Consider the following 13,047-nt stretch of genomic DNA (forward strand, 5'->3'; position numbering starts at 1 on the left):
TGTGCCCTCGTAGAGTGAGCTTGCACCCTTTGAGAGGGCATAGCTCATGCTATTTCATATGCAGTCTTCATGCAGGAAGTTATCCACCTGCACATTGCCTGTGAAGAGACTGCTTGTCCCTTCATCCAGTCTGCATATGACATGAACTGAAAGGGCGAAGTATGGAAGGGGGTTTAGTCCTCTCCAGGTAAAAGGAGAGACAGCACCTAACATCCAGCAAATGAAGACGCTGGTCCTCCAAGATTGAATGCAGCTTGGGACAGAAGACAGGTAAATACATTGGTGCAAGTGAAACTGAGACACCACTTTAGGTGTGGCCACAAAGTCACTTTGTCTTTAGAGAACTGCATGTAAGGAAGCTCTGCCATCAAAACCTGCAACTCACACACTCTCCTCGTGGATGTTATAGCCACCAGGAATGCAGTCTTTTGACACGGAAGAGGAAAAGAAGATGCCACAGCCTCAAATGAAGGTCCCATTAGAGCTGCTAAGACCATATTCTGGTCCCACAAAGAAACTGGTTCTCTCACTGGCAGATGGAGATGAAGGACTCCTTTCAAGAACCATGGCATTCAAAAACACCAACCTCCCCTGGAAGGGCAGATGAAATGCTGAAATCACCTTCAACAAACTGAGCGCAAGAGCTGAAGATGCAACAAGTACTCCAAGGCATCCTGAATCCCACTCAACATCAGCTGAACCTGGAGAGACAATGATCACACCAAAAAAGTTTTCATTTGGTCAAATAGGCCAATTTGGTGGAGGGTTTCCTGCTATTAAGTTAGATCTGTTGAACAGCCTCCAAAATGTGTTCCTTCTCTTCCTCCTCCTCGTCTAACCATTGATCAGCTACACAGTGAGGAGTAGAGAGCTGAGCGTGGGACACAAGGTCTGACCATGATGCTGGGTCAGAATGAAGAGGGAGAGATACGGGAGGCCAAACTGACAACACCAGAAGGTTGGAGAACCAACATTGCCTCAGCCATGCTAGAGCAATGAGAGTGATCTTGGCATGGTCCAACTTAAGTTTGAGGATTACCTGCAGGATGATTAGTATCAGAGGGAAAGCATAAAGGAACTCCGAATCTCAGCCCAGGTGAAAGGCATTGGTCAGCAAGCCCGGACTGAGGCCCCCTGGAGAACAGATGGTATTTCTAGTTGTCTTTCACAGCGAACAGATTGATCATAGAGATGTCCCAAAATGCAAAGATAGAACACAGGACTCTGGGCTTCAGAACCACTCGTGACTCAGGGAGAAAGTCCTGCTGAGGTGATCTGCGAGTTGAATCTGGGACCCAGGTAACCAATCAGCCACCGGAGTAATGTTCTCTTTGATGCAAACCGCCAGCCTGATTGCTTTTTGACACAGCACTGTCAAGCAAGCTCCTCCTTGTCTGTTCACATAATACATTGTTACAAACAACACCACTGCAATGTGAACCACTGAGCTCCTGATATGATCTTGAAAGGCATGGCATGCATTGTAAATGACCCAAAACTCCAGAATGTTGACAGGAAACCTAACCTACTGTTCTGACCAGCAATGTGACCCTGTGTGTGCGCCCCCCCCCGTGTTGCCTCGGGAAGACGTAGCATCAGATTCCAGGAGAGGTGGGTCCGTCCCGGGAGCCCAGCCAGGCATGGAGGGCGGAGAGCACTGGGTAGGGAGGGTCAGGTTGGTGGGTCAACCCCCCACCACCCCGTGTGAAAGAGGTGAATGGAAGTGTGTGTATAGGTGGCCCCCTGTGTGTGTGTGTGTGTGTGTGTGTGTGTGTTTGTGACCCCTCCCTGTGTGAACCCTAAAGCCTAAAAGAAAAGAAAATAAATAAAAAGAATCCAACTACGCAGTATTTCTTTTTAATGGGGGCTCAGTCAACTTGATGTTAATTTGAACGTTTGTACTGCATCATTCTGATTGCCATTGAACTCGCTTGAATACAAATAATTTTACCAGGTATCCCGTATTCAGGATAGGGAAATATGGTCACCCTATCCAAAGCAGCAAACCAGTCACTCTGATTTAACACAGGAGGATAGTTGATAGAGTGACCATCCGGAATCTCACATATCTGATATATCTGTTGAGGTTGCAGAGATTGAGAATCAGTCTCACCCCTCCTTTGAATGTGGGAACCAGAATGTTACGGAAATAAAACCCTTGGCCCTGGTGCTGCAGAGGGGCTGCCTCTACAACTCCCACCGCGACCAAAGACTGAATCTTCTCGAGGAGCAGTGTCTCACGAGAGGGGTCCCTGAAGAGGGATGGGATAGAAGAGCAAAGAGAAGGGATGGAAAAGAACTCGGTGGCGTAACCTGATCTGATTGTGCTGAGGACCCAGCTGTCGGTGGTAATCGAGCCCCAGACATAAAGAAAATGAGTCAACCTGTCTCCAAATTGGGGAGACAGGGACATAGAGGTCACAAGTGGATTGCTACCCTGGACAAAAAAGTCAAAACACATGCTTGGTAGACACCGGGGTAGGACAAGTCGACTGACTGAACCCAGTACCCGAAGACCTCTGCCTCTGGTACCTATGACCATTTCCCCCGGGGGAGGGAAAGACTGCCCAAATGAGCACCACGAACAACACTGTTGATGCTGCTGCTGACTGTAAAAATGGCATCGCCGCACCGCTGGAGTATAGATCCCCTGAGCGCACCGGGTAGTCCTGGAGTCTTTAAACGAATGCAAGGTTTCATCAGTCTTATCCGAAAAAAGCACTCGACCATGAAAGGCAGGTCCTCAGTAGACTGCTGCACATCAGTAGCAATGCCCAAATTTTTCAGCCAAGATGCCCTTCTCCTGGTTACCGCTGAGGCCATAACTCTGACTGATATATCTGCCACGTCCAAAGCCACCTGCAAGGATGTCTTGGCCACCAAAGAGCCCTCAGCTATCAATGCTTGAAAATCCTCCCTGGAGGCTTCTTGGTCTACAAATTTAGACATAGCAGTCTAATTAATAAAATCACACTTGTACAGCAATGCCTGCTGCTTTGCAATATATGTTTGCAGAGAAGAAGAGGTATAGATTTTTCTACCCAGTAAGTCCTGCCTCTTGGACTCCTTGTCCTTGGGAACAGAGTTTTATCTGCGCTGCCGGGTCCTATCATTCACTTCAGTCACAACCAGGGAATTAGGGACCGGATAGGAACAGAAGCCCTCAAAACCCTGCATAGGTACAAATAACACTTCTCTGAACACTTCACCGCAGGTGGCACTGAAGCACAGTACTCCAAAGAACCTTTGAAGGCTCCAGGAGTGCATTGTTAGTAGGGAGGGCTACCCTCCCCAGGGCAGATGGCTGGAGAATATCCAGTAGTTTGTGAGTATTCGCCAGCCGGAGGTCTGCCTGGATGCCCAAGGTAACACTCACATGATGCAAAAAGTTCTGGTAGGCCTTTAAGGAGGGAGAACAGCAGCCTGATAATGCTGAATCATCAGGGGATTACGATGAAACAGTCAGCTGCACTAGGGATGAGTCCCACCCCCAAACTGTCAGACCTGGATGGGACAACTCTGGAGGCCCCAAGGAGGACAGCTCAACTGATGCCAGAACCTCTGGTAGAACCGACATGCCTGGTGATCTTGCTCTGGAATGGGATGAGGAGTGCAACCTCTGAGACCAAGGAGCGTCCCATGGATTCCAGGGAGGCCACTGGGGATACACTTGGGGCGATGATGGCCAGTAGGCTCTGGGTCAGGGCCTGTCTCAGTATGATGCTGCTCCGAAAACTGTCTATGGCGCAGATCAAGCGATGGAGAGCAGGAGAACTCCAACCTGGATCCCAAGGAGACCTGGGTCTCTGGGGACAGTGGTGGAGCTAGTCCCAATGGTGCAAGGAGCCAGTCCAACTCATTTGCTACCCTGTAGGAAAGAGGTTCAGTTGCCAATGATGGAACTGGCACAGACAATGCCAAATGCATCACGGTTGCATGTGGTGCCAGGAGCTGTGACAAGGTGGAAGACGGGATCTGCTGCCAAGAGAATGGCAGTGCTATGGGGTACACAGGTACCAAGGAGGTCCTTGGTGCCGGGCCTGGCAATGGCCTCAACTCTGAGTCTGTGGCAGGGAGAGACCACGCTGTATTGCTGATGGACCCTGAGATTCTGCAACATGCCCAAAAGGTGCCAGTGAGGCCACGGATGCTGTAACCCCAGCAAAGTCCTGGATAAATGGGGAGTCCAGAACTGATAGGCAGAGTGGGGAGTCTGAAACCGATGGGCTGCTGCCTGGTATGCCATCGGTGGGGAAACAGCTGGTGCCGGCACTGATATCCAACTCAACGAACACCCCAGGGCCAGAACCAGAGTCAACTCTTGCAAGCCTCTAACGCAGAACCAGTGAGCAGTTTGAAGGAACTGCTCCATCCCATATGCCGGAAGTGGCACAGTGCCGGTCCATACTCTTCTTAGACAAAGAGGAAGAATCTCTATAAATCTGGAACAGTCCCGACTGGTCTTATGAGACCCTTTCCTCGGCGAACTCGAGGAGGGCAAACGGCTTCTTCATCTCTTGGGAGAGATGCCAGCCCTAAAGCAGCGAGCGGCATTACTCACCAAGCCAAAGGGTGACCTCTGATGCCACATGGCCCTCAGTGCTGAAACAGGCCTCAAGGCCTGCTCGAGGAAGTGATGCTTAAAGGGGAAGGTCTCTAGCCACCTGAGTCCTTTCAGTGAACAATTTACAAACTGAACACCGCTCCTTGGCATGACCCTCACCCAAAGAGAACAAGCACCTTGTGTGGGGATCACTGATGGGGATTACCCCTCCCCCAAAACAATGAGCAGTGTTTGAACCCTGGTGAGGGCATCATCCAAGGCAACTAACTACACTAACTTACTAACACTAAGTAGGGTACTAACTATACAACCATATACAGAGAAAGCTCTCAGTAACTGAGAGGGGATTGTGATGTGAAACCAACACAACCCCCAGGTGATGAACTGAGAGGTCAGTACCATCCCTCTATGGGTACTGCTAGGCAAATTTTTCCGGCTCTGGTGAGCTGGTTGCGTGCACACCTAAATGGAATATGTGGCTGCATCTACTCGAAGAACTCTGTAGTTAAGGTACGTGTTCCATTCTTCACTTAGAGAGACAATCTATGAAAAATAGAGCATATCCTCGCCAAACTTACAGCACTTACTATTTGAGTAGAGAATGAATTTTCTGAGAAAGTACAGGTAAATCTATTAGTAGCTTATGAGTTAAAATATTAATTAAAAACCAGGTCCCTTGAAAATTTACCATTTGTATGAGTCTTTTCCTTGTCCCATGTGATTTTAATAACGGAACACAGACTCTTCAAACTTTCCACATAAGAAAAATTAATTGAAATCTTATTCATGGATTCTGTTCCTAGACAAAAAACTATGGTAAGATGCAGTTACGGCTGAGAGTAATCTAAGGATAACAAATATTACAAGTTATAATTATCCCAAAACTGAAAATTATAAACCCAGGAAATTCAGAGTGGAGGTTACACTTAAAAGAAATCCAAAACATGTTAAGATAAGAAATGCACAACTGAAACGCTCAACCATATCTTGTACAGGCACCACACAATAACCATATGTAAGCATTTTACTGTTTGCGGTCCTAGATTAAACTAATTTTAAAGGCATGTTACACTTTATTCATGCTTTTCCTTCATTTAGGGTGCCAGAACTAGTTGTTTAAAAATTATTTATGAATTTTGATTACCCCTCCCCCCTCCACATTAATTAATAAAATAATAGTAGGACCAGTTCTTATAAAGCCTATTAAAAGCTGGATTGAGAGAAACAGTGCCAGTCTACAGTCTGATTTTCTCTCGGAGCCACTGAAGCAAGTATTAGGATTGTGTGCATTTATTTTTGATTAAAAATAGAATGTAAAATGTATGCGTTTCAATGCAAGTTAGGTGCAGTCCATGTCTCCTGGCAAATACCCAATGAAGCCTACAAAGGTTTTACTGGTATAAAATTAGTTGCAATTTATATAATTTAAACATGTATGTATATTTCAGGATAAAATGGTCTGGATTTTCTGTACAAGTACAGTCTAGCTGGTAGATTTTTTTTTTACAGTAATGGAGTTCCAAAAATGAATATAAGTTTTATACTGTATGGTTCCACTTTATCACTTATTTTCAGTTGTATGTACAAATCACGTATCTGCTGAAATACTGAACATTGTAATCTTACTTATAAAACAACTTCCACTTAAAAGGAAAATGGTGAATTAATGGGATCAGATCACGAGTTGTCAGAAAGACAAGCACACAGCAGGTTAAAAAAGAAATAATGACAAAAATGTAAATATTTAATGTAAAACTACTCTAAAAATCAACTTTCTAGTCTTAAATTGCAGGGTCTCATATTTTCTCCAATTCTTTGTATTGCGACTCCACACTGTGAATCTAATAACTGTGACAGTTTCACATATGTTGTCAACCTCTTTCCCCATTGGAGCTATGAAGTTATTAATAGAGTGACAAATCTTGCAGTCTTTACTGAGACAAATTCCCATAAACAGCAATGGAAGTTTTATGTTAGTGAAAACTGAAGAACTTGACCCACAGGGTGTTATTTATTCTTTACAATAAAACCTGCAAACACTGACATACTTCAATGATACTTCAGTACATGAGCGTGTGCCAACTTATGTTATTATTTTGCTTACCTGAGCATACATATTACTGACTTGGCTTTCACAGAGAAGATGCGTACATCTGCTTGTAAGCGTGGGGTCCACAGTGCCGCCATGTGCTTGAATGATCTGGTAAACCATTAAAACCAAATTTTTAATTAAAATGTTTGTTAACCTAACCAGCCCACAGTTCCAAATGGAGTCCTCTGCTTAACAGACAATGTTAGTGGAGTGTTTTTACATCTTAAGTGCTGGCCTAAGTTAAAAAACAAACAATGGCATACTTGCAAGAAGCAAGTAAGTTTTGCAAACAAAGCCAAGTTCTTTCATACATCAATATGACAAGTGTGTTCTCTTGCTTATTCATCTTTAAAAACGCATTTGTTCATAATGATTTAAAAATGCATTACTTGGGAACAGCTTCTCTTTGTATGAGTTTAAAAAAGACAGTGTTACCTGTTCCGTAACTGGTGTTCTTCGAGATGCGTTGCTCATGTCCATTCCATAATAGCTGTGTGTGCTTGCCACATGCATTGGTGCCGGAAGTTTTTCCCTCGGTGGTATCCATACGGGACTGGCTCTGGCACCCTCTGGAGTGGCGCGCACATGCCATGGTATAAGGGGCACTGCCGGCTCCCCCCACACTCAATTCCTTCTTGCCGGAATCTCCGACAGTGGGGAAGGGGGGGGCGGGTCATGGAATTGGACATGAGCAACACATCTCGAAGAACACCAGTTACAGAACAGGTAACTGGCTTTTTTTCTTTGAGTGCTTGCTCATGTCCGTTCCATATTAGGTGACTCCCAAACAGATGCAGGTAGGAGTTCACAGACATGTAGATTGCAACACAGCTCTGCCGAACCCAGCGTCATCTATGGCCTGCTGAGTGCGCTGTGAATGTGTGAACCGAAGACCACGTTGCGGCTCTGCAAATGTCCTGGATGGGAATATGCGCCAGGAAGGCCGCCATGGACGCCTGGTCTCTGGTCGAATGGGCCCTCATGATTAGTGGCGGTGGGACTTGTGCCAGCTCGTAACACAGTGGTGGGCTACCGGCAACACACGGGCCGCACGCAGCTCATCAGGGTAATCCGTTGGCAGGCCGCGAGACAGTTTATTTACATTGACTATTCACAGGCACGGCCACCCGCAGTTCCCAGTGGCCGCATTTCAACGTTCCTTGCCAATGGGAGCTGCGGGAAGAGGCGCGGGCTGGCCGCCGTTTCCCGCAGCTCCCATTGGCCAGGAACAGCGAACCGCAGCCACTGGGAACTGCGGGTGGCCGTGCCTGCGGACGGTCAATGTAAATAAACTGTCTCGCGGCCCGCCAGCGGATTACCCTGACGAGCCACGTGCGGCCTGCGGGCCACAGGTTGCCCACCACTGTCGTAACAGCTCCGGATGCAGGAGATGATCCAGTTGGAAATCCTCTGGGAGGGCACCGAAAGGCCCTTCATCCTGTCCGCTGTTGCAATGAAGAGCTGGGTTGACCTGCGGAAGGGCTTGGTACACTCCAGGTATAACACCAAGGCACGTCTGACGTCCAGGGCATGCAGCCTCCTTTCCTCACTACTGGTGCGCGGCTTGGGACAAAACACCAGGAAGAAGATCTCCTAGTTGACATGGAAGGAAGACTCCACTTTCGGCAGAAAGGCCGGATGGGGTCACAGTTGAACTTTGTCCTTGTAGAACACCATATATGGCAGCTCCGATGTCAGGGCTTTAATCTCCGACACTCGTCTCGCTGATGTTATCGCTACAAGGAAAGCGACCTTCCATGACAGGTGGGAAAGGGAGCAGGAGCCCATAGGCTCAAAGAGCAGACCCGTGAGCCTAGAAGGAACCAAGTTAAAGTCCCACTGTGGTAGAGGAGCCGAGATCGGCGGGAAGAGCCTCTCGAGGCCTCTCAGGAATCTGATCGACATGTCATGCAAGAACACCATCTGACCTTGGATCGGTGGGTGGAAAGCGGAGATGGCCACAAGGTGCACCATGATGGAAAGAGGCCAGTCCCTGGTTCTTAAAATGAAGCAGGTAATCTAAGATAGATTGTAAGGAGGAGCATGACAGAGATGTTACGCTTAGACACCCAATAGGAGAACCTCGTCCACTTCGCTAGGTGGGTTGCTCTGGTGAAAGGCTTCCTGCTTTCCAGGAGGACTTGCTGGACCTCATCAGAGCAGGCCCGCTCTTCCGGGTTCAACCATGCAGCATCCAAGCTGTGAAGTGGAGGGAGACGAGGTTGCGGTGGAGGAGGTGCCCGTGATCTTGGAAGGGGCCAGGGAGTGGTCGTCGCTGGGTTCATCAGCGTGATGAACCAATGTTGGCACAGAAACATTGGGGTGATCATCATGACTTGGGCCTTGTCTCTCTTTATATTTGACAAGACTCTGCTGATGAGTGGGATCACTGGGAATGCGTATATCAGACCCCCTGACCATGACAGGAGGAAGGCATCGGAGAGAGAGCCCTTGCCCAGACCCCGGAGGAAACAGAATTGATGACATTTTCTGTTCTGTCTTGTGGCGAATAGGTCCACTTGGGGAGTTCGCCACCTCTGGAAGAGCATTTGGGCTATCTCCGGATGCAGCAACCATTCGTGGTGAGAGAAAAAAAGACCTGCTGAGGCGATCTGGTCATGCCGGGGAGGTGACAGGCCTCCAGGTGCATCATGTGCTTGATGCAGAAATCCCACAATTGGAGAAGCCTCTTGACAGAGAGCTGACGAGCGTGCTCCCCCTTGTCTGTTGATGTAAAACATCGAGGCCGTATTGTGCGTCACCACTCTCACCACCTTGCCTGACAGATGTGGTAGAAAGACCCCGCAGGCCAAACGTACCACTCTGAGCTCCATGATGTTTATATGCAACGTCATCTCCTCCAGGGACCACGTCCCTTGGGTCTGTAGCTCGCCTAGATGCGCTCCCCAGCCGATGTCCGAAGCATCCGAAATCAGTTCAACCGAGTGGCTTGGGCTGCCAAACGGAACTCCTTCCAGGACAGCCTTGGGATCGGTCCACCATTGCAGGGAGGCAAGTATCACCAGTGGGACGGTAATGACCTTGTCCAGGTGATCTTTGGGCTGGAAATAGACAGTTGCCAGCCACTGCTGCCAGGGTCGCATTCTGAGCCTTACATGGCGGATGACATACATACATGCTGCCATGTGGCCCAGCAGATGCAGACATACCTAGGACGTGGTTAGAGGGAATGCAGAGACCCCTGCGATGAGGTCCACCATCGTCTGGAACCTCTCCTGCAGCAGGAAAGCTCTGGTGCAGGTGGAGTCGAGCACCGCTCCGATGAACTCTATCCTTTGCATCGGAACTAACGTTGACTTCTTGTCGTTCACCAACAGGCCCAGGGACCAGCACATGACCTGTAGCACCGCGATTTCCCTTTGGACTTGAGACCTGGAGCGGCCTTTGACCAGCCAGTCGTCGAGATATGGGTATATTTGAATACCCCAACGCCTGAGGTAAACTGCTACCACTGACATGCACTTGGTAAACACTCTCGGTGCTGTCGCTAGGCCAGAAGGGAGAACTGCAAACAGGTAGTGGTCCGATCCCACTGTGAAGCACAGGAAGTTTCTGAAGATCGCTATATGAAAGTACGCATACAAGTTGAGGGCAGCACACCAGTCTCCTGGATCCAGGGAGGGGATGATGGGGGCCAGGGAGACCATGCGGAACTTTAACTTCTTTAGGTATTTGTTGAGGTCTCGCAAGTCCAGGGTGGGTCTTAGACCGCCTTTGGCCTTTGGGATTAGAAAGTACGTGGAATAGAACCGCTTGTTCCTGTACTCGCAAGGAACTTCTTCCACTGCTACCTTCACCTCCTGTGTGAGGAGACTTTCATGAGAAGGGTCCCTGAAGAGGAACAGGGAAGGGGAGTGGGAGGGGAGATAGAAAGAAACTGGAGGGTATAGCCCTGGGCCACTGAGTTGAGGATCCAGCGGTCCAAAGTTATTGCGGTCCATGCAGGGAGAAAAAAAAAGAAAGGCGCTTGGAGAAACATAGGGAGGATGGAGCCGGGGTACAGTCTGGTTGGTCGCCTTCAGATGCACCCTCAAAACACCTGCTAGCCACCCTGCCTGTTGCGGGAGGCGCCCGATTGGGTAGAGGGCGGAGGTTGGTGGCTCTGGCGACGTTTGTAGCCTTTGCTCATCTCCTGCCTGGGTTGGCTCCCTTGACCCTAGGGCTATTGCAGCTTGAACTGCCTACGGGCCAGGCCAGGGATGTAGAGCCCTAGGGTTTTCAATGTACTACGGAGTCCTTCAACCCGTTTAATTTATTGTCTGTTTGCTCAACAATCAGCACTTGGCCATCAAAGGGAAGGTCCTGGATCGATGGCTGGGCCTCTGTCGACAAGCCTGAGAGAAGGAGCCAGGACACCCTCTGCATGGAGATGGCTGAGGCCATGGTGCATGCCGCAGAGTCTGCCGCGTCCGAGGCTGCTTGCAGGGCTGCTCTGACTGCAGCCTTGCCCTCATCGAGGATCACCCAGAACTCCTTCCTGGTGTCCTCGGGAAGCGAATCCTCAAACTTGGCTATGGCTTGCCACATATTGAAGCCATAGCAGCCAAAGAGGGCTTGGTTGTTGGCCACCCTCAACTGGAGGATGAATAAACTTTGTGTCTGAACAAATCCAGCCTCTTTGAGTCTTTATTCTTAGGAGTAGCTCCTGGTTGGCCTTGTCTCTCCCACTCATTAACGGTCACTACTACTAGGGAGCTTGGGGCCAGGTGGGTATATAAGGACTTATAACCCTTAACCAGCACAAAGTACTTTCTTTCTGCCCTCTTGGAGATGGGGGGCAGGAATGAGGGTGTCTGCCACAGGGTGTTTGTGATCTTAGACAACCCTTCATGGAAGGGCAGAGCCTGGCCGGTGTTGTTGATCAGAGGACATTGCATAGGGAGTCCAACGGTTCCTTCAGCTCCTCTGCCTGGAGCCCCAAGTTAGAGGCAACTCTTTTCAACAATTCCTGATGAGCCTTAGCATCATCCTGAGGAACTGGGTGAGGGGCCCCCAAAATTGCCTCATCAGGCGAAAATGAGGAGGAAGCTGGTGCCATGGGGTCTGACACGTCCATTGGTGGTCCAGCTGGCTGATCCCCAGGGTCCGCATGAGCCTGAGGGGTTCCCGTTTCAGGAACGGCTGGCTCTGGGGCAGGGCGGGATACCGAGGCCGATGGTTTGTCCAAGGCCCCTGCCACTGCCCTGAGCCCTTGTGAAGACTGGGTAAAGCCCTGTGGGTTACATTGGTACCAGGCAGCCAGCCACTGGCCCTGGGGCAGTTGGCGGTACCACCGACATCGAGGGGACCACCGGTGCCGGGTTTTGGCACAATAGCAACGACTCCTGTCCGGTGCCGGAGCTCGAGGCCGAGTGGTTGCTCTCAGGTGACCATGAGCAAGTAGATCGGCGATCCTGGTCGCTGCAGTGCCAATCACTGTGCCTGGAAGGGGAACTCTCCACTCGGGACGAGTCCCTTTCGCGGGTCCTTGGAGACCGACAGTGTTCGGCAGATCGGCAACGGCGTTCCAGCGATCTACACCTCATGCTGCTCAACCAGTACTGGGATCTGGAGTGGGAATGGGAGCTGCAGTGGGTCAGTCTCTGGGAAGACCTTCCTCCGGACCTAGGGGATCTGTGTTGCGATGACGCATACCAGCGAGCCGACAACTGGTGACTCTGCTCCTGAGACCAACTGTCTTGGGCCCGCCACCGGTGACGAGCCATGGGTGAAGCACTGGGCTGGGTCTTGGTGCTGTTGATGCTGGGAAGGGCGAATGTCTATAAGCCTGTGACAGATCACCGGCGAGGTGCGCAGAGTCCTGCAGGCGGTGCCGTGAGTCCGGACACTGGTGAGGGCTTCGCCGAGTCTGCCTCTCTGCCTTCAATGCCTGGTGGCTCCGCGTGGGCAAGCGCTGGTGGGACATCCCCCACGATGGGGAGCAGTGCCGCTGAGACGGTGACCTGTAGAAAGGACCCAAGGCGGGTTTACCCTCAGACCGGGGTACCGCCGTAGCCAGTGTGGACGGCACCAGTAGCACCAGGATATCCTGCGCTGCCTGCAGGGCCCCGGGCATCGACAGGACCTCTAACTGACGAAGGCCCTCGTCACTGTCCAGCGTGGTAGGCATGGGTTGGGTGGGCTGGACTGCTCGACCTGACCTGGGGCCCGACTCCCGGTAGGAGGTATCGAGCTGCCCTCCTCGGGCCTTTGGCTCCCCTCCTACCCTCTCCTTCCCCTTGCGGGATGTAGGAGATCTTCCTCTTCCGGTCTTCTTTTGCCGTTTGGCAGGTGCTGGGAAGGGGGATCGGCACCAGTCCATCGAAGGCGCCAGTGGGGCTCTCCGCACTGATGCTGTGGTGCTCGGGGCAGAGTCGGACCTCGACTGCTC

At 50.3% G+C, this 13,047-nt stretch overlaps 1 protein-coding gene across 1 annotated transcript in view; it reads right to left on the reverse strand.

Annotated features, from left to right (window-relative positions):
* The window catches only part of PAXIP1 (PAX interacting protein 1), an 88,700-nt gene that overhangs the window by 32,279 nt on the left and 43,374 nt on the right, over window positions 1-13,047 (reverse strand). Inside the window, exon 9 of the mRNA XM_024217541.3 lies at window positions 6,669-6,764. Coding sequence (XP_024073309.2) covers window positions 6,669-6,764 — 96 coding nt within the window. The remainder of the gene's footprint in view (window positions 1-6,668; window positions 6,765-13,047) is intronic.

This window comes from Terrapene carolina, unplaced genomic scaffold (genome assembly GCF_002925995.2).
Source record: "Terrapene carolina triunguis isolate 2854851 unplaced genomic scaffold, T_m_triunguis-2.0 Scaffold111, whole genome shotgun sequence".
In the NCBI taxonomy this organism is placed as follows: Eukaryota; Metazoa; Chordata; order Testudines; family Emydidae; genus Terrapene; species Terrapene triunguis.